Below are 18,807 nucleotides of genomic sequence, written 5' to 3'. Positions count from 1 at the left end.
ATCAATGTTTGTCATTTTCTGACTTGCTCTCGATAAATGATAAACTACAGAGCAAGTCACACGTGAAATTGCCATCATGAGCATCATGGAATTCTAATGCATTCTCTTACGGTATATGACCTTTTAAAATGACACAAACAAATGTTTTCAGGCACGACTTCAAAGCAAAATGTTAGGTTCATGGTACCCTAGACGTCAATGCAGCTGCTTAAATCGTCGAACGAACGAGTTATGTTTTCTTTACCGAGCCGGCAGGCCGGCAGTGCGCCTGAAATTTCTAACAATCTCCCCGTACAGCCTGTCTCGCAGTCTCGGCTAACAAAAGCAGTTGAAATTGGAACTGCGTTCTAAGCCATTCTGGGGGTAAGCGAGCGGTAATATCGGAATGTGTTGACACAAGGTGAAGTACGGGAAAACATCTAGCATACACCTGCGTGTCTGTCTGAATACAAGATCTAGGTTCATTACTTGCCGACTTCAAAAATATAAGGATTAGAGAAGCTAGCATGTCGGGGCCGGAAGTAGGGCAAGGGATAAAGAATATTATACAACATTAGGATTCGACTATCAATCAAAAATGCATTATAAACAGATCAGAGTTGATTACTGTAAAATAAATTGCCACTTGCTGTAGACATTTAAAACAGATCTAAATGACAAATTCTGAAAGCATATTCAATATCTTTTTTATATTTATTCACACACTACTAAATCTCACAGAATGTCTTTCTTTTGTCGCTGTATGTTAAAATTTAAATCTAAACCCACAAATTAAAGAAATCTTACATCAGATTTATACATAACCGTGTTTTGGTACACGTGTACAAATTGCCTACAAAACAGAATATGTTAATGCACATTTGTTTTCAAAGAATGCAAAAAAAGGGCCAATGTTTACATCTAACATATTCGTCAAGGAAACAATGTCTGGCCATTCATCTGACCAAAGTATTTTCATCCGTAAATCCACTGACAATGGCCAACAGAAATCAAGATTATCTTGTTTTTATAAACACACATTTACAATATGAATAGTATGTACATCATTATCTGTAAAGCAAAAACATGACTTGAATGGACTGTACAACAAAAGCCATGTGCTACTGAGTGACACATCAAATTAATCGTACAGAATTAGACATTTCGCCATGCTAACCTTTCGAACATGTGAAAGTTATCAGAGCGTATGATTGTCAGGGGGGAATTCCTCGTTAGCCTCATTTATTGGACTTATAAATCATCCTCAGTATTTAGAGTGCACTACGTACATTAATGATAATGTGCATATTGCTTTCACATAGTCAATGTGCTCTGAGTTCCAACATTATAATGTGAGCGACTATGAAGCTTACTGCCATATATGTTAACATGTACTTGCAACCAATAAAAGATAAAACTCTTTTGATTATATTTCTATTCATTTTGATGTTATTTTAAATACAGATCCAAAATCACTCTTTGAATCTTTAATTTTTTAACTGAATACTAAGGTGGTCAATAGGGAACATAAAAATAATATAAATATCAAGGTGATTATTTCACAAGGTGTTTGTGATGCATCTTCTGTATCGTGGCCTTTAGGGGACACCGTTAACGTTGAACTCCACGCGCGAGACTTTCCTGCACCAACTTGTTGTACTCGTTGATCTGGGTCTTAACAGCTGCCACTAGAGGGCGGTAGTCACTTTCCATGCTCTTAGCCGCGATAACTGACAAATTACAAAATGGTCAAGGAAGCATAACCCACAAGATATATCATTAATTTGTATATGGTTTAACTTCCAGGGTAATTTTTATCTATTTTATATATATTCTTTGATTGGAAAATTGTCAATTATTCTGCATTAAATTCACATTTAAGATTGTTAGCAAATACCTTTACTTTCAATGCACAGTAATTACAAAAACATCACTAAGTTTATATACATCCAACAAACAAACAGCACAACAAAACCAAATGACTTTGTCAAAAAGGATACATTCTTTCATGACGAAGTTGTTCTGCTCATGATGCTGCCACTTCCGTTCCAAGTTCCCAAGCTGGGCGTACGTCTCGTTCTCATTCAGTTGAGTTTTTGTTGCTTCGTAGTGAGCGGAAAGCTCTTGCACAGCTGAGTGTTACAGAAAATTCAAAAACAAGAAACTCAGGTCATCAAGAACAAACCCAATAAAGTCAATTAAAACATAAGATTACATGTGCATATAAAGAATTGATTGAATTCAACCTTGTGCACAATGTGTCAAATGTTTAAAAGTCCGACACTAATGAGACTAACTTGTTAATTATCCATCGGGTGGATAATGAGGTTTGCTAAACAAAAACCAGGCATCAAGCTCTAATGGACTCTATGCATGATTCATAGAGGGCGCTATTTGTAGCCTCACCTTTTTTGAAAGTGTCTCTCCTGGTAGTAAGTGTCACTTTTTCTTCTTGCAACTTCTATTAAACAAGGAAGGGAAAGAATTTGAGTGCAAGTTTAATGAAATGCAGTAAGTTTAATGAAATGCTCCATTTCCAATTTTCTAATTTTGAGCGAAAGAACTCTTCGGGGCACTAAACACGAATATAGTCTTATGTGTTGTCAGTCCTCATAAGTCATCACAAGTCCATCTACAGTCATCAAGACACAACTCTAGCAACAAGTTATTCAAATTAAATTTGATAAAGGCATTCTTTTGTTATTGTTCATTTCTGTTAAGTTGTGGTTTACTTGCAATCTAAATTTTCACTTTGTGTTATGGGGCTCGTCCAATGACGGCCATCTCTGTAGGAGAACTGCAACTGCGTATTTTACGTAATCAAGCACGTATTGCGCAGTGTTGAAATGCTCCAAACACGTGTGCTTGTTGCTCAAAATGTGTTCAAAATACGATGCAGCCGATGCGCTTTATGCAAGTTGACACTCAAAATGCCAATGCACGTGGATGGTCTGTAGGAAATGACGTCACTTGAGCGAGACCTATTCAAACATCCATTCAATCGCACCTGCTTTCTCTTGTCCGATTCCCCTCGTAGTTTGTTCAGATCTGAGTAGTCTTCCAATTCTTGATTCATAGTGCTGATCTTTGCTTTCAAGGTCTCCAACTCTGTAGTGATCTTGGACTCCAACTGCTCAACCTTCTGAAGGTCCATCTGAAGACGAGCACTCTCTGGAATATAAGAAAAAAAATAATAACAATTTGTAAGGCACACAACATGTAAGGCGAAAATCATAGTCATTCAAAGGCGCTGGTCAGTGAAAAGTCAGTGTGTGTGAAAGTAAAGATTATCATGATTAAAGAGGTGGGTTTTGAGGTGGCATGTGGAGAAAGATAAGTCCTGTATTGCCCTTAACTCATCTGGTAAGGAGTTCCAGAGACGTGGCGCAGAGCTGGAAAATGCACGGTCTCATTGGTTGCCAAACGAGTCTTCAGGACAAACAGGATGTTGGATGATGACCTCAGACCCCAAATGAACCTCATTCAGTATAATTAAGGCCATCTGAGAAAAACATGGAACATTCCACTGAGAAGACCTTTTCTTATTGGGATAATGGGTGTTTTCAACTTTGGGGAGTCAGGTTGGTGCAACATGACTTTATTCGCCTTCCACCATTATGGCCCGGGTTCGAATCCCGCCCCGGCTGTCATGTGGATTGGGTTTTGAGTCTCAACCTGATTGCTTGGGCTTTCTGTAGAATATCCTCCCATGGTTTACCTCCAAACTCTTCAGACTTCAGAGCTACAGTGCCTGTGCACTATGGAAGAAGCCTTGGCTTTTTTTTCAGCAGAATAAATTAAAGTAACTGTAATTGATTGATCAATTTCAACATTACCTCCAGCCAATGAGGATGCAGTAGCCTCAGATTTATGCATCTCCGTCTGTTTGAAGCTCAGATCATCCTGCATACGTGCCAACTCTTGAGGATTAGGCATGTGCTTAGTGCGACCCAAGTTCTGCATTCAGAACAAAAATGAAAGAAAAAAATGACCAAACTGAAGCAAGTTCTCAACAAACATTTTCATTGGTTGCGCCAAGAAGTGACATTTCATGGATAGTTGCCACACCACAAAGTGTGGTATCATAAGTGCAAAGTGTATGAACAATGAGACACTTCCCAATACTTGGAAAGTCTGTTTGTCGCTTAACAGTGCACCTGACAAGTTAGTCAGCTTGAATAACTGATGTTGTTCCAGCCCAGAAGCAAGTTTAGCAAACATTTAATTGAAAATTGTACGGGTATCAAGAGAAATCAAAGAAAACATGTTAACATCATAAAACCTTGCTTCTGAATAAAAGGGAGGGGGGATGCTGAGTATTGTCATGAATACTCACCCTGCTCATGTGTGACAAGATGGCAACAATGTTCTCTTCAAGATTCCCCTTGTGTTCCTGTCAAACAAGAAAAAAACAAATGGTAAACATCTTTCCATGAACCAAGATTACGGATTCAACCTTATTTCATAACTACCTCAAATTCCTTTCTAGAATTAATTTGTCTAAATTTCTGCTACTCACCAATTCCTGGAGTTTGGTGTCTTCATAGCCCTCCAGAAATTCTACAAAAAGAATTTGAAAAGATTCATTCCCATGAGGCTATCGTTTTCAAGAATATAGTATTCAAGTTTCAAATGAAGTAAAATCCCTGAATGAAAAAAAATTCAATTAAAGTTACGGATGTAGTATCATTTTATGGGCAATTACAACTAATTTTACTGGATTTATAGTTCTACAATTTCTATTTTGAAATGTCTACTAACGTATTATTTATGAAAGCAGTGATTACATCAATTAGATTGATACCAAACTTCTTAGATCTTCACAGTGCTAATGATTTAAATTATGAGTTTATTCATTAGTCAGAGAGACGCTACATAGAAACAAACGCTCCACCTGTCATAGTTTCTTCTCTCTTCTTCAGCTCCTTGTATTTCATGTTCTTCTCACCTGTTCCATAAAATACAAAACAAAAAACTGTCAAATCAAAAGCAGTATGAAATTCAAATCTTAATTTATAGGGCTTATAGTCCCTTATAAGCTTAAGATCTTGCTAACAATTTGAGGGAAGCTACGTAGTTTGAATTCCTTACCCTGATGTTCTTCCAAGTCCAAGTCAAGTTGTCGGATCTCGTCTTGTAAAGTGGTGATCTGATCTCTGTACTCCTGAATTCTGTCACAAAATAAAAAATCAAACAAATTTCAGCGGCCTGACGTTTGGATCTTATCAAGATCTTCTTCAGAGGCGGAATAATCAATGATGAAATGCACGAACACATATCAAACAAATACTGCAGCAAAAAATCACTAGGCATACATACAGTGTTCGCATGCTACCTCAAAGATAAAATTTGTATGGTACTTTGGCTTTTTTAAGTCTATCTGTCCATTGTGACTATAAATTCTGTCTATCTGTGCTCTTTTTGATGTTGTTCAACCTTTCTTTGCCAATCCTGTAGTTGGCACTTTTTGCCAACCAAGGATTTGTAAACTATGAAAAGTCAATATCGATAACAGATATCATAAAAAAGTGCCCCTTTCTTACGTACTGAGGTGTTAATATGCTATTTTTTGGCAAAAACAGCTGCTAAACATGGCTTAAATTTATGCAATCATGGCAGCCCGTACAAATTTGCACTCAATGTTTACAAACTAAAGATAGGCCTATACATACTGTCTATCCATGCTGGCTATCTCTTGGTTATCCTCTTTGACTTGTTTCAGCAGCCGTTCCCGTTCTTCTGTCGGCGTCCCTCGTGACTGGTCTTCAGCAATCAGCTGAGCTTTCTTCTCTTCTAGTTCATGGAGTTGCTCGTAAAGCCGCACTGCCTCCTGCTTGACTTGGGAAGTGGACAGGTCCTAGGAATGAAGTAACGACAGATCAAATCATGTTCAATTCAAATACTAAATATTGTCGTGATAACACTTCAAGGATGAGAAAAAAAGGCGTTTGATCTGTTGACACAATTTGGAGATAAGCAGTCAAAAACTCTTTAGAACTACTTTTATTCCTCAACAAGACTCGCCTTGCATAGGCAAGCTGGACCAGAAAGCTTAAATTTAGGACAATATTTATACTCGGTGACTCGGGGAGTCAGTCAGTCAGTCAATCAGTCACTGAATCAGCCATTCAAATGCAAATGTTTATTTGTATTTGACTCAACCCAGTAACACCTGCTAGTCTCTCATACAACCACCCTGACATTCTGTCAGCATACTTACATCTTCCAAGTTCTCTTTCTTTGTGTTGAGTGAGTCTAGTTCCTGTTGCCTTGCTTCCAACTCTCTCGCTAACGACTCATTGGTCTGTTTCAGTGACATGTACTTTTGTCGCATCTGAGGATTCTGCAAAGATAATATCCCAAAGAAAGGAGACTTATGAAAGAATAGAAGAACAAATGTTCACAGATGTTTGGATGCACTAAATGAAACCTGATAATGAAATCTTGCAACTTTACTTCAAAAAAACTTCATGCTCATTTTTTTAGGGACAAAGGAATAATCACAATTACACCTACCATATCATCCACCAGTGTGTCGGCCATTCTACGACACTGCTGTATCTCCTGCTCAACCTGGTGAATATTCTGCTCAATCCTGTCAGAATATAATTATCAAATTCAAATCGAAACAATGATTATCTATAAACCTGCTGAAGTGAGGTATCAAAATTTCGGCAATTTAAGTTGAATGAGTAAAGTGTATTAAATAATTTGTACTATCAATAGATTTCATTTCATTATTTTGATAATTTGAATGAAGTAATTTGTGATGTGTTCTGGCAAAATGAGACGGAAGTGGTCACAGGCCGTAGTGGAAAAAAATGAAATGGGGGTGATTTCTCTTTGATTTACAGATTTGTTGATATTTGTATAAAAAAAAAATATACGTACACTACACATATTTTAAAGACAGAGTATATAAATGTGGAATAAAAGTGTTTTTATGGAAAAACAATTGGTATCTTTCATTTTCACCAACACAACACTTGAAACTTTACAGGCCTTTTTGTCAGTATTATACTTCCTTGACATGTTGATAAATGCAAACTTTAAACAGCCATATCTTGTCAAAGGAAAGTCCGATTTTCTTCTTCTCGGGTCACTAAGCTACACCCGTCCAGTGCAGGACGCAGGATCTAGCCCGGGGGTTGAATGTCCCATCGCAACAAACAGTATTGTAGGGAAAATTTGTATTGTCTTTCCTAATAGCCACAAACCTTCAATTTGACCTCTGCTCAGCTCTGTCTCATTTGTTTTAAGTGTTTGTGTTAAGACAGAAATTACTAAACTCACTGTCTAAATGCTCACTGTATCTTACTTAAAGTGTGAGCGAAAGTAAGCTGCGTAATGTTGAGATGTGACTTACTCTTGTCTCTGGGTGAAGATCTTATCAATGTTCTTAGCTTCAACATCATTCTGTGCCTTAAGCTGTGATAAAACAAAAGAAACGTCAGATTGAAATCAGTGATGTTGTCAATTATTTTCTCTGTGCTCCAAACGCAGGAAAAAGTCCAGTTTTCAAACCAGAACGATTGATGTAATTCCTATATGAGATTTCTAAACATACTTCAATGGGTATTTGTCCCTTTTAATTTGTAATTAACAGAATTAAACATACCAACTTTTCAAACCAGAAAGAATAATGTATTTCCAGCTAGGAGACTTCTAAACATACTTCAATGGGCAATTGTAACTTCACAAACATTAGACATCTGTTCATAAAATTATCCCGACCGTAATTAACAGAATGTATATAGAAGGACCTGCTTTCCAGAGTGCTCAAGTCAAGACTAACTTACTTGGTTGTGGTCTTCTAAGACTTCTTCCATAGCCGTGTCTGTGTTGAGCTTATCCACCAACTACATGGGAAAAACCACAACAGAAACACAATGAATTACAAATGTAATTCAAATGCAAGGCAATGCAAACCAAAATACATCTTCAATGCTGCGTTACTTTAAATACTTTAAATAAGGGATTAAGTTTTAATATGGCCAAATTTTATTTTTTTGGAGCCCGACTAACTTAATTTTTTTAATGATTTTTCCGCAGTTTCTCCACTCACCGTGTTATAGTCGCCAAGCTGGCCTTGTTGTTCTTTGACTTCATTTGCAAGACTCTCTGCCCTGGAACAGAAAATAACAAGGGAAAGAAACAAGAAATTGTAAAAAAAAAAATACTTAGAATTTGTCTTGCTAATTAAATTTATCTGCCAGACAAAATTCAGCCGAATACCAGTGACAAGCAATATAAATCCAATGAGAATTCCATCAATTGGTAACCTATTTTGGCTTATCACATATTTCCTATGCTTTGTGACTTTTTACGCATAGAGCTCAATGGAACAAGCTCCCGTATTCCAATCGATTATTTGACCTTTTTAGATTTTTTCTCGAACCCAGCCATTCTCATCCCAAATCTCTCCTTATCTTACCGTTTCTCGTAAGACAAGTAGCTGTTATTCTCCTCATTTGCCTGCTCGATGCCTCTCTGAAGAGAATTATTCTCTGCTTGAAGCTCATTCAGTTTGGTCCGCAACATCCCAATAAAGTAAGACTTATCCATGACAACACGCTGTGGTCCTGAAAAGGAGCAATATCAAACAACAGAAGATTAGATGACTTTGTATAGTCTTTTTAAGTTAATGATAAACTCGCTCAACTGTAAGAAGTCCGCTCACCTTTCTTGCCTGTCCTCATTCCTCCCAAGCCTTGCTGTGTAGTCGGTCTATCCGTGACACTCAGCTTGGCATCAAGAACTGTGATTACAAAATCAAAATACATTTGGATACTGAATTGTTGGATATGGAATAACTACGATTGTGTAATGGAGGTTAAACTCTTAAAAATTATCATTTTAGGTTTGGTCTGTAACATTATGCTGCAATTCATGACTGCTTGGGAGCTTGGGACCAGATTTGACACGAGAGACAAGTTGGAACATTTGAAAAGTGAAAAGAACATTTTACCTCCCACTCCTCCTGGGACTCCGCCCCTCGTTCCTGGCCTCGCAGTTCCAGGAGCCTAAAAAAAAAACAGAAAAATTTTTTAGACCAAATTTAAATGATAAAGGTGGAAAAATTACACGCAGAGGGCGCTGCGAGGCTTGAGCATAAGAGCAAAGTCAACAATTTTCCACAGAGTTTGAAATGTTTCTCATTGCTCAAATCATGTTTGCAAGAACGTGCCATGACTCCCCCCACGATACTGCATTGTATTGAATCTCACAGATTAAAATGTAAATAAAAACAAAGAATGAAGAATGCTGACCCCCGTTCCTTGAGGCATTCTCATGGCTGTCCCTGGTGGTGCACCTTGTCTCAATGAGCTGCTAGGACGAGCTCCTGTTGTAGCTCGTCTTCCCCCTCCTGATGGTGGTCGATTCCTGCGTTCATTAAACAATTATTCATAAATACCTCAGACAGTTTAGCTATTCCTATTGGTCGAGAGCCCGTCACGTGGCCGGTCTTAAACGGATGATAAAGACATGGCTAGCTGGTCTTAAACACTTTTCCAGTGTCACAATAAAATGTGGACTCCTAAAAATCCAGTGCCTCTTACCGTTTCATTGGTTGAACGTTCACAATCCTCACGTAGGCATGCGCAACACTACAAGCGAGTCAGAATTTTATAGTTCTAAATTCAAAACGCAACGCCCCAGGTGCGTTCTGCGTGGAATCGCGCAGAACATGTTACGCGCGCGTCAATCTCCATAAAAGGGTTGTTTACATCTTACTCGCCAGCTGAACACTCCATTATTTTGCTAGAGGGATGTTTCAAAAAGCATGAAGTGAACTTGTTGAACAAAATCGGGATTTTTTGAACGAATTATTTGATATTTTTTTACGGATAAGGTATTTATGAATGGGAATAAATATGTGCTCGGTCGGTATTTATCACTCTGTTTAATACCGCTTAGAGTCTGGGTGCTGATAATTACCCTCGCCTCCGGCTCGGGTAATTATCAGCACCCAGACTCTAAGCGGTATTAAACGAGTGATAAAAACCTCCGAAGCACACATTTATTCCCTTAATAATTAATTATTACGACCTATAGGCCTAGTGTATCACAAAACAGATGACATTGAAAAGCCGTGTATAGCGTGAATATTCGACTCCATGAAATATGGGCTCACTGTAGTATTGCGCATGCGTAAGTTGATAATAGGCCTATTTATAGGTCTATATATGGGAGCAAAACCTGTCTACATTTTAGCATTTGATTTGCTGATGAACCCCCCCCCCCCCCGCAAAAATTCCTGGATCCGCCCCTGAAAATCATAAACGTTGCGTTGAGTTTGAGGAATAAATTCCTCCATGAGTAATAACACTAATTACTACTTTTATGGGGCTCTCATATTTCGTCAATAACTTACATGATTCTGAGGAGATCTTCTGATTATCTGTAACAAAGAGATGAAAAGTGTGACGACAAAAATGATGGATTTTTACTTTAGTTTTACGATGAAAAGAAAGCGTCCGTAACAACACGGAGCTTGAGCAACATAACGAATGGAATGTACTTAGTCTGACCACAGACGTACCCGATGCGATGGACATTCATATTAGACGGATTGGAGACCAGACTATATTTCAGCGTCACATGAGGGCGCTATGACGATTTGCGATTTACTCAAAATTTGGGGGCGCGATCTTAACCCCTGATATTTTATAATTTTTAATTAATTTTGCATTTTATACGTTACGTCATTCTCGATCTGCAAGCCATGACTTCCTCTCACACAAAAAACAAAATAAAAATCGATTACTGTCACAAGAGGGCGCCTGTCCTGATTATCGATGGCTCAGTTTTTATTGAAAAAATCAGATTCACTTTAAAAAAAATAATTGGGAAAAAAGGCACAAACATTTTTTTTTGTCACAAACTTGGCAGGCAAATACATGTATAGTAAACTGACTAAGTTGGACAAAATGAACTATAGCCGTGATTATTTTTACTTTTAAAAATGAACACGATCACGTGTTTCAAGTTTGACAAAAAAATAATCCAAACTTGTATATGCATGTCAGTACTGGCTTTAGCTAACCTACACACTATTTTATCAAAAATGAAGTTCTATCAGAAATGCCCTACTTGTTAACTACAAGACAATCCACAAAACAACTACAAAAGATGTAAGAAATAAATATAATGTAGCTTACAAATGCAATATTCAGGTTTAAGTGTTTTCTTCTGTTTTCCCCTATAGCTAGTGGCTGAGAGGCGTCAGTGGCATAAACAATTCATTTTGGCCAATTTGGCCTATCGGGTGTTCTTCAAAATTTCAGAGTTTGCGGGAAAAGTATGATAACAAAACACCAATTTCTTCAAACTAGCTTTGGTGTTGAAACCCCCCTCCCCCAATACATTATATAATGGCCAGTTAGTAGTTTTCTCTATTTGTATTGTGAAACCATTTCTATTGTCCATTTTAATTTAGGAAGCTCTTTTTTGTTCACCCAAAATCTTAATCCAGGCCTAATGGGCAGATTGTTCGACATTACTTGAGTCATATAATAGCAGTATCCGTGACCTCTACCCATTGTAACTGTGTATCAAACGAAGGAGAACTCCTAGAATGAAACAGGAATTTCTTTTTGACTGGAGCGGTCTTGGAATCAGCGGCTGCCGCTTTCTCCTGGTCTCCCTCCTCCGCGTTCACTTCGACCACGCCCACCTCTAGCTCCAATCCTCCTGATGAGCTCCTTCGTTTTCTCGTCTCCATGGGCGAGGTCTCGGGAGATTCTTGAGCGGTGGTTAAAGTGGGAATATGGTCCACGCTGGAACGACGCTGCATCTCGAAGTTACTAGTCCCAGAACTGAATTGTGGAAAGCTTTGATTCATGTCTTGCTGAGGCGATCGCCAGCTGATGTTCTGTAAACTCAGACCATGATATTTCTGGTGTCTGCCATCTTGTCTGCGACTCCCGGTGCTGTTCAACCTCCCCACGTGATGGAGGTTGAATCTTGAATCTTCCCTCCAGCTCGTGGACAAGTCTCGACTGGACGTACTCTGCCACTGGCGGCGCTCTGTCATCCATTTCTCGTGGATCTGTTCCATGGATTCGTAGACGGATGAGCTGAGGGCCAGGGATTCGCAAGAGTCACTCATGTCGTAGGATTCCATCATCCAGCGAAGCTCCTCCACGGCATCGTAGATGGCCAGAAAATGTTTCATCAAGCTAACATCCATGGCTCGCAATGCATTCTGGGAGAAAATAATAAGATTGAACAATCATTTAGGAATAGCCTGCTATTAAATAAAGATGTCCCGCGTGTTGTTTTCCTTTTAAAAGTCCACCCAAATTAATTTGTGTAATAAAAAGAGGCGCCGCAACAGCCCAAATTAAATTAAAGCCTTTTTTTCCAGTGAGTTCGCACAAAAGAGAAAAGGAGTTTTGTTTTCGATAAGACATGCAAATTGAAATTCGTTGGGATAAATAAAATCCACCTGTCAGTAGACGAGGATGAGACGTAAATTTCATCGCGATCAGTAATTTTCCGTCAAGTCTCGGAGACATTTTAATTGATAAAAAAAAGTAAACGGATACTTTTAAGCTTTTACCATGTCACTTCTGAGTTTGCGGCAGTTATCCTCCATTTGTTGACGTTTGGCAGTGAACCGCTTGATCGGTGATACATTCTGGAAAGCGGAGATCAAACCAGCCGCATCTAGTTCTCTCTTACTCGGACCTTCATCACCCGAATCAGGCTCGCCCCCTGACTGTCGCTCACCGGGTTTCATCGGCGTACTGGACCCGTTCTCACCCGTGTATGATGACGACCATCCTGCTAAGATTGGCTGCGAGAGACACTCGGGGATGGTCGCACCAACCTTGCTTTCCATTCCGCGTATAAGTTCATCAACGTACTCCCTATCATCAATCTCCATTTTGCAGAAATTTAACACTCACTGAACTCACTGTCGAGTTTCTTTCTTTTGACGAATTCAATGATGCCGCAGTCAGTAAATTCACTTCAAAGAGAAAATGAATAAATGAGAACCGTAGAACGACTAATCACCATAACAACTCGATCATCAGCAACTTCCTCAAAAGTTGTTCATCTTATTACAGCAAACATCAAAATCCCAACCCTGACACTTGTAGTTGCGTTGAAGGCTGGCAGCGTGTTATCTGCATACCAACTTCCCAACTCAGTCGTCTGTGAGCGCACAATGGATTAGTGCTTGCTCTATTGACAGTTTTAAAGGAGTAAAGTTCACCCTTAGATAAACCACTTGCGAGGTACAGAAATAACTCAACTCGGAACCAGCGCCACAATCTGACCTAAGCGCTCCATCCAGCCAGTTTGAACAAACACAGATGGCTCATTTTGAATTTAGAATTCAGAAAAGAAAAGACTATCAGCGATGTCACGTCGACGACGAAATTCTCACGGGAAACGCACGGTCAAGAGTGCAGACTAGTGTGTTTTGGTTATGAGTGCGTCATAATATAATATTTGTTTCATTTCACTGTTTGTTTTTGGTGTCCCTGCGTATTTTAATAACAATTGGACTGACCCGAGAACTTTGTCCTTTTTAAACTTGATAACAATTAATGTCCAAGGACTATTTCTATAAATTAATGAGAGTGAATCGCCAAGGATGGCTAACATTTCCGTCCCCCATTTCCGTCCCCGTAGTTCAGCGGTGTGATTTATAGCAACACCTGATCCGTTTGTTTACACAAGGTGCAGCTATTGTCTGGGATATAAAATGCCCATTGTCGGCCGTAGTACCAAGGCTAATTCTAGACTTACTATTCTCAAAGTTCACTAGGTGGAATAAACTACCCCAGGCATCCAATGCAAAGGTTAAATTTGCTCGGCTTACGATTGTTTGCACTTCACTGCATCATAATGCTTCAGATTTCGAGTAAGTTTCGAAAGATTGTAGTTTAGTTAAGGCTTTCGCCTGCTAGATATCGTCACAGATCAGTACAAAGGAAAATATGTATAGCCGGTTATAGAAGTTCTGCAAATATGTTTTATTAAAAAATTACCGCAAAAGGCGTGTGCGACACGAATACGTAATGCACATGTAGTTGGCCGCACCTGATCTGAATGCACAAGGGAAGTGTTTTTAGGGGTGGGGCTTATACACTTTTGGAGGGGACTTGCGATATGGCACTTCGACAACGAAACCTCCACCTTAAAATCATCGAAACAAACAAAACATAAGAAATAACGCACATAATACTTTCAATGTTCGGAAACATCCGATATTGAAAACGTTTTGGATTTAAATATCCATCATTTCAGACCCTTTTTTTGGGGGGGGGGGGGCGGGGATTAATTAATGTCGTTCAAGATGACAGAGGTGTAATGTAACCAGTTTTAAAGAAATAATCAAATAACCCACAAGCGATAATTTAGTGCTACGTAATCTCATAGGTAAATCATACAATAAAGTAGAAACAGAGTAACCCCCCCCCCCCCCCCCTTCAGAAAATCCCACCCCTTTGAGCACATTGTGAATACGGAGGTGAAATACCGCCCTCATTTGGCTATTGGTCTAGATCTAGTGTTTACAAGATTCAGTGACGTCATCCTGACTAGACCACGGGATTGCACCGCGTATAGATAACACTTTATTCCATTGTCCATAAATTCCAGAATTTCAATTGTTATGTACTCTAAAAGGGTCAAAATGCTATAAAACATTTTAAGTTTTGTTGGTAATTATGTTAAAAGTTCTAGGCTGTAAGAAGATTAGATATTTAAGGGATTACTTTATTACGCGGACGAACCCTTATGAAACTTTGCACTCTGTCTAATGTTATGGTGAAGGCACGTACAGATGTTCTACGCCATTTTATGTGCAGCTAGTGCAGTGCAGTGCGAAAGCAGTGACTGGCGAATTATGTCTTTTGTTTTGTAGCCGATTATGTCTACGACTTAGGAAATTAATTGGTCGGGTTAGTTTCCTCTAATAAGCCAGAAAGATGGGGAATTGTCTGACAGGACACGCAGCTGACGATCTTTCGCTGCTTCACGAAGAGCCTGACCGGGTTTCGGAGAGACTAGGCCCGCCGCCGCCGTACCAGGTAGGAAAACAGTTGGCGACCACAACAAACAGACAAAGCAAAGCCCGAGGAATAACTTTTGTTCACGACGTTCTTCAATACATTTAGGAACTTTATTCTGTAAATTACGAGATTTTTTGTATTGATTGTTACATTCGATGCCAGAATATAGCGTTATATTTCAACAATCGGATGATATTTCATTGTGACTGGTTTTGTTTTTCAGCTAGGTTATTCTTTGTTTATCTTTTTTCCTCATGACCTTTGACCTTTGAACCATAACAAACAAGTTGGCCTTGATGACCGATAAAAGCAGCTGCTCTTTGTCTGCAAATGAAACTCTTGTTGTATGTATGCCCCTTTGTGTAGAACTGAAGGAAATGAGGACATTTATTACATAAATACTTGTTTCCTTTGCTTATTAACATTGATTTTGTGAAACAACTTAAAAACAAGGTGTCATTGCAACTCCACATAAGATTTAATAAAAATAAAGACAATTTCCCAAAATCAAAACAGACATCCTTTTGGAAAAATGTTGCAACCTGACGCCACTTCCGCGATTGTGTACAAAGTCTGTGGAGAGTCAAGACAATTTTTCCTAGTATTTCCTAACAAAATTGAAAATGTTTCTCAGTCCCAGATTCATGTCTTTTCATAATTTTTGCAATGAGTGACCTTCATTGGGATGATATATGAAGAAAAAAGTGGCGTCAGGTTGCAACATTTTTTCCATACTTTTAATATTGTTGCACTATTTTGTATTTGTGTGATGCTCAAAAGTTAAATTAATTGAAGTTTTATTTGCTTCACCACTTTCAAGTTGTTGGCTTCAGTGAAAATTTCAGTCAAATAACTGTGTAATATTTGAGTGCGGAAGGGTTAAATTTCTTCACAATTCTACTTCAAAAGTCACCAATGTGCAGTGTTTGAATCCAATGATCATTGTTAATTCCCTGAAATTGATGATTTTTTTGTTGCACAGGAGGCAGCGCCAGTGTATCATCTGAGTCCTAACCAGCGAAGGACCGTCAGTCAACTCACAGAGGAGGAACAGGTTAAAATAGCTCAGAGGATAGGTCTTATACAACACCTGCCAACGGGAGAATATGATGGAACCAAAAAGGCTAGGGAGTAAGTAGTCACAGACTCATCACAGACTAAAAATACTCATCATAAAAATACTCATAACAGACTCATCACTGAAATATTCATCATAAATACTTATCACAGACTCATCACAATCATCACTGAAATACTCATCAAACTTAAAGACTCATCACAGAGTCATCTCTGAAATATTCATCACAGACTCATAAAAACACTCATCACAGACTTATCACAGTTTGATAAGTCAACTACATGTCAGTCATAAGCCAGTTATAAGTTGGTCACAAGCAAGATCACAAGTTAATTATAAGTCAGTCATAAGTCAAATCAGAAGCAAGATCACAAGTCAGTCATAAGGTTGTCATAAGTCAAATCACAAGCAAGGTCAGAAGTCAATCATAACTCATAAGTTTGTCACAAGCAAGATCACAAGTTAATCATAAGTCGGTCATAATTTAAATCGCAAGCAAGATCACAAGTCAGTAATAAGTTAAATCACAAGCAAGATCACAAGTCAGTCATAAGTTAAATCACCAGCAAGATCACAAGTCAGTCATAAGTCAAATCAGAAGCAAGATCACAAACCACAATGGAATGAATCATGACGAAGGGTTGGAAAAATTGAGTGCAACTGACCACCTGTCCTTGTATTGTATCTGTCTACAGGTGTGTAATCTGTATGCTGGATTTCCAGATCGGTGATGCGTTACGTTACCTGCCCTGCATGCACACATACCATGTCAAATGCATTGATGATTGGTTGATGAGATCCTTCACATGTCCGTCATGTATGGAACCCGTGGATGCAGCGCTTCTATCAACGTATGAATCACGCTAGCAACTACATCTTACATAGTGCCAATATTAAAGTTAATATCATGTGCAAACAAATATTCTAACCAAATTCTTTATTTGTATTTCTCTATCATTTTTTCATTTTTTCTTTCTTGAAGTTCCAATGCAGCGCGCTACATACAGTCCCTTCAAATATCATGAAACATTGAGGGCTGTCACAGGCTGTCATAGTGTGTCACAGACTGCTCTAGCAGACTGTCACACACTATCACAGCCCGTTACATTGTCACAAGCTGTCACAGGCAATCATAAACAGTCATAACCTGTCATAGATTCTGCATCAGATACCTACTCGGAAAAGGGAAACACATTTCTGTAAATATCGCAGCTATTTATTACATCAAATAATGGTACCAATATTCAGACAATATAAGCTTCAGTTGGGGCTGTGTGTGCGCATATTATTAAAGCAAGTTTATTTGTAAGAACTTGCACACAATAATCCATTTGCGAGTGACCTACACCCTTTGGGATTAAAATTTGAAAAACATCTGGTACACTGACTTGCTCAGAATGCTGGGCACATTTTAACTGTGAATTCTCCAGGCCAAAGACACTGTTGCTAATCACATGATTCGGGGCAAGCTCTTGCATAGTTACGTAAGAGACACTCATCACCAATACATTGTTCACCATGGGAGAGGATGGCACAAAGACACCAGACCATGCCGGAGCTGGGGGTTGCTAGCGGAAGGCTTGCCCTGAATCACATGATATAGTAACAGTCTCTTTGGTCGGGAGAACGCAAAGTTAAAACGTGCAAAGCATTGGACTAAGTCAGTGTTCCCGATTTGATTCAAATGTAACTCGCAAATGGTTAATTGATATAGTTTCCTTACAATGGTGGTATTTCGGCCACAAAGAAGACTACCAGTGTTTAATTTACATATAGTTACCAGTCAATGTATTCTGTGCTGAACTATAGAGGGCGACATGTATCCAAACATCAGCCATTATCATGTCGGGTCCATGTGGATGCACTGTTGTAACATTTCAGAACCGATGTACATGTACATCACTTGATTGGTTTTTACTGCTGTGATGGTGCACCTGAATGTGCCAACGAGGGCGGGATGCTCAAAGTGGATACTAGTACATGACTGCACAGAATACATTGCCACCAATATATTGTATTCTTCTTGCTTTCAATGCATGGTGTGGGGTTTTTTCATTTCATTTTTCCATGCTGGGAAAGATGAGAACTTGTTCTCTCAATAACCACTGTGATAAATGGTTCTAATTAAGACTCGTATGCTTTTAATTACTTGTACATTATACACAGATTATACGTATTTGCCATAGTTATTTATTATTTTGAAGGGGAAAAAAGTACAAGTTCGTCCAGATTCTGTTGCTTGCTTAGAACAGTTACAGAGAGTTTTTCCCTGAAGTGACATCATTTACGGAAGTCATTTCAGCATGATATTCGCATTGTTTAGTTGTTCAATTTATGTACAATTTATTGTACATACCCCTGTTATAGAACAATAGAAAAGCAAACTAATGAAAGTAAAAAAACTGCAGCACATCCACAAAACTTTGTTTTTACTAAAGTGTGTGACAAAAATTTGAAAAAAAAGTAGATTTTGTGGTAGTCAACCAGTCTCTGACTGATGACAGATTTTGGTTTTGAAGCTTTCATTTCTTTAATCAATATGCAATAAAATTAAAAATAAAGATTTACCACAAAAAGGAGAATTGATAGTTGATACCTCATTTCAAACACAAAATATCCTCGCTGATTTATGATAGTATTACATGCCAAATCTTGTAGGTTTTACACATAGATAAGATTTACGATAGTATAATTCCAAGGCAAAAAAAATGCGATGGT

At 38.5% G+C, this 18,807-nt stretch overlaps 3 protein-coding genes across 3 annotated transcripts; 1 reads left to right on the top strand and 2 right to left on the bottom strand.

The window, feature by feature from the left end:
- Window positions 1-674: 674 nt before the first annotated feature.
- On the bottom strand, window positions 675-10,500 carry LOC119722536 (intraflagellar transport protein 74 homolog). Its single transcript, XM_038192716.1, has 20 exons — window positions 10,355-10,500; window positions 9,249-9,363; window positions 8,948-9,002; window positions 8,660-8,737; window positions 8,414-8,561; window positions 8,045-8,105; window positions 7,779-7,838; window positions 7,346-7,407; window positions 6,496-6,574; window positions 6,200-6,322; window positions 5,652-5,836; window positions 5,071-5,150; window positions 4,874-4,927; window positions 4,499-4,539; window positions 4,316-4,372; window positions 3,816-3,936; window positions 2,987-3,150; window positions 2,386-2,440; window positions 1,980-2,111; window positions 675-1,709 (listed from the first exon to the last, which is right to left on the bottom strand). Coding segments are annotated over exons 1-20 (1,791 nt in total). The 5' UTR covers window positions 10,357-10,500; the 3' UTR covers window positions 675-1,590.
- Window positions 10,501-11,176: 676 nt separating this feature from the next.
- Window positions 11,177-13,456, bottom strand: LOC119722535. The gene is made up of 2 exons (XM_038192715.1): window positions 12,545-13,456; window positions 11,177-12,187 (listed from the first exon to the last, which is right to left on the bottom strand). Exons 1-2 carry the CDS (start codon window positions 12,869-12,871, stop codon window positions 11,489-11,491), a joined length of 1,026 nt encoding a protein of 341 aa, XP_038048643.1. The 5' UTR covers window positions 12,872-13,456; the 3' UTR covers window positions 11,177-11,488.
- A 1,321-nt stretch (window positions 13,457-14,777) lies between these two features.
- Window positions 14,778-17,052, top strand: LOC119722534 (RING finger protein 11-like). The gene is made up of 3 exons (XM_038192714.1): window positions 14,778-15,029; window positions 15,994-16,142; window positions 16,785-17,052. The coding sequence occupies exons 1-3, from the start codon at window positions 14,928-14,930 to the stop codon at window positions 16,954-16,956; spliced, it is 423 nt and encodes a 140-aa protein (XP_038048642.1). The 5' UTR covers window positions 14,778-14,927; the 3' UTR covers window positions 16,957-17,052.
- Window positions 17,053-18,807: the final 1,755 nt, after the last annotated feature.

Source organism: Patiria miniata, unplaced genomic scaffold (assembly GCF_015706575.1).
Source record: "Patiria miniata isolate m_02_andy unplaced genomic scaffold, ASM1570657v1 HiC_scaffold_15, whole genome shotgun sequence".
In the NCBI taxonomy this organism is placed as follows: Eukaryota; Metazoa; Echinodermata; class Asteroidea; order Valvatida; family Asterinidae; genus Patiria; species Patiria miniata.
Note: the sequence above shows the minus strand (reverse complement) of the source record. Positions and strands in the feature narration are given on the sequence as shown.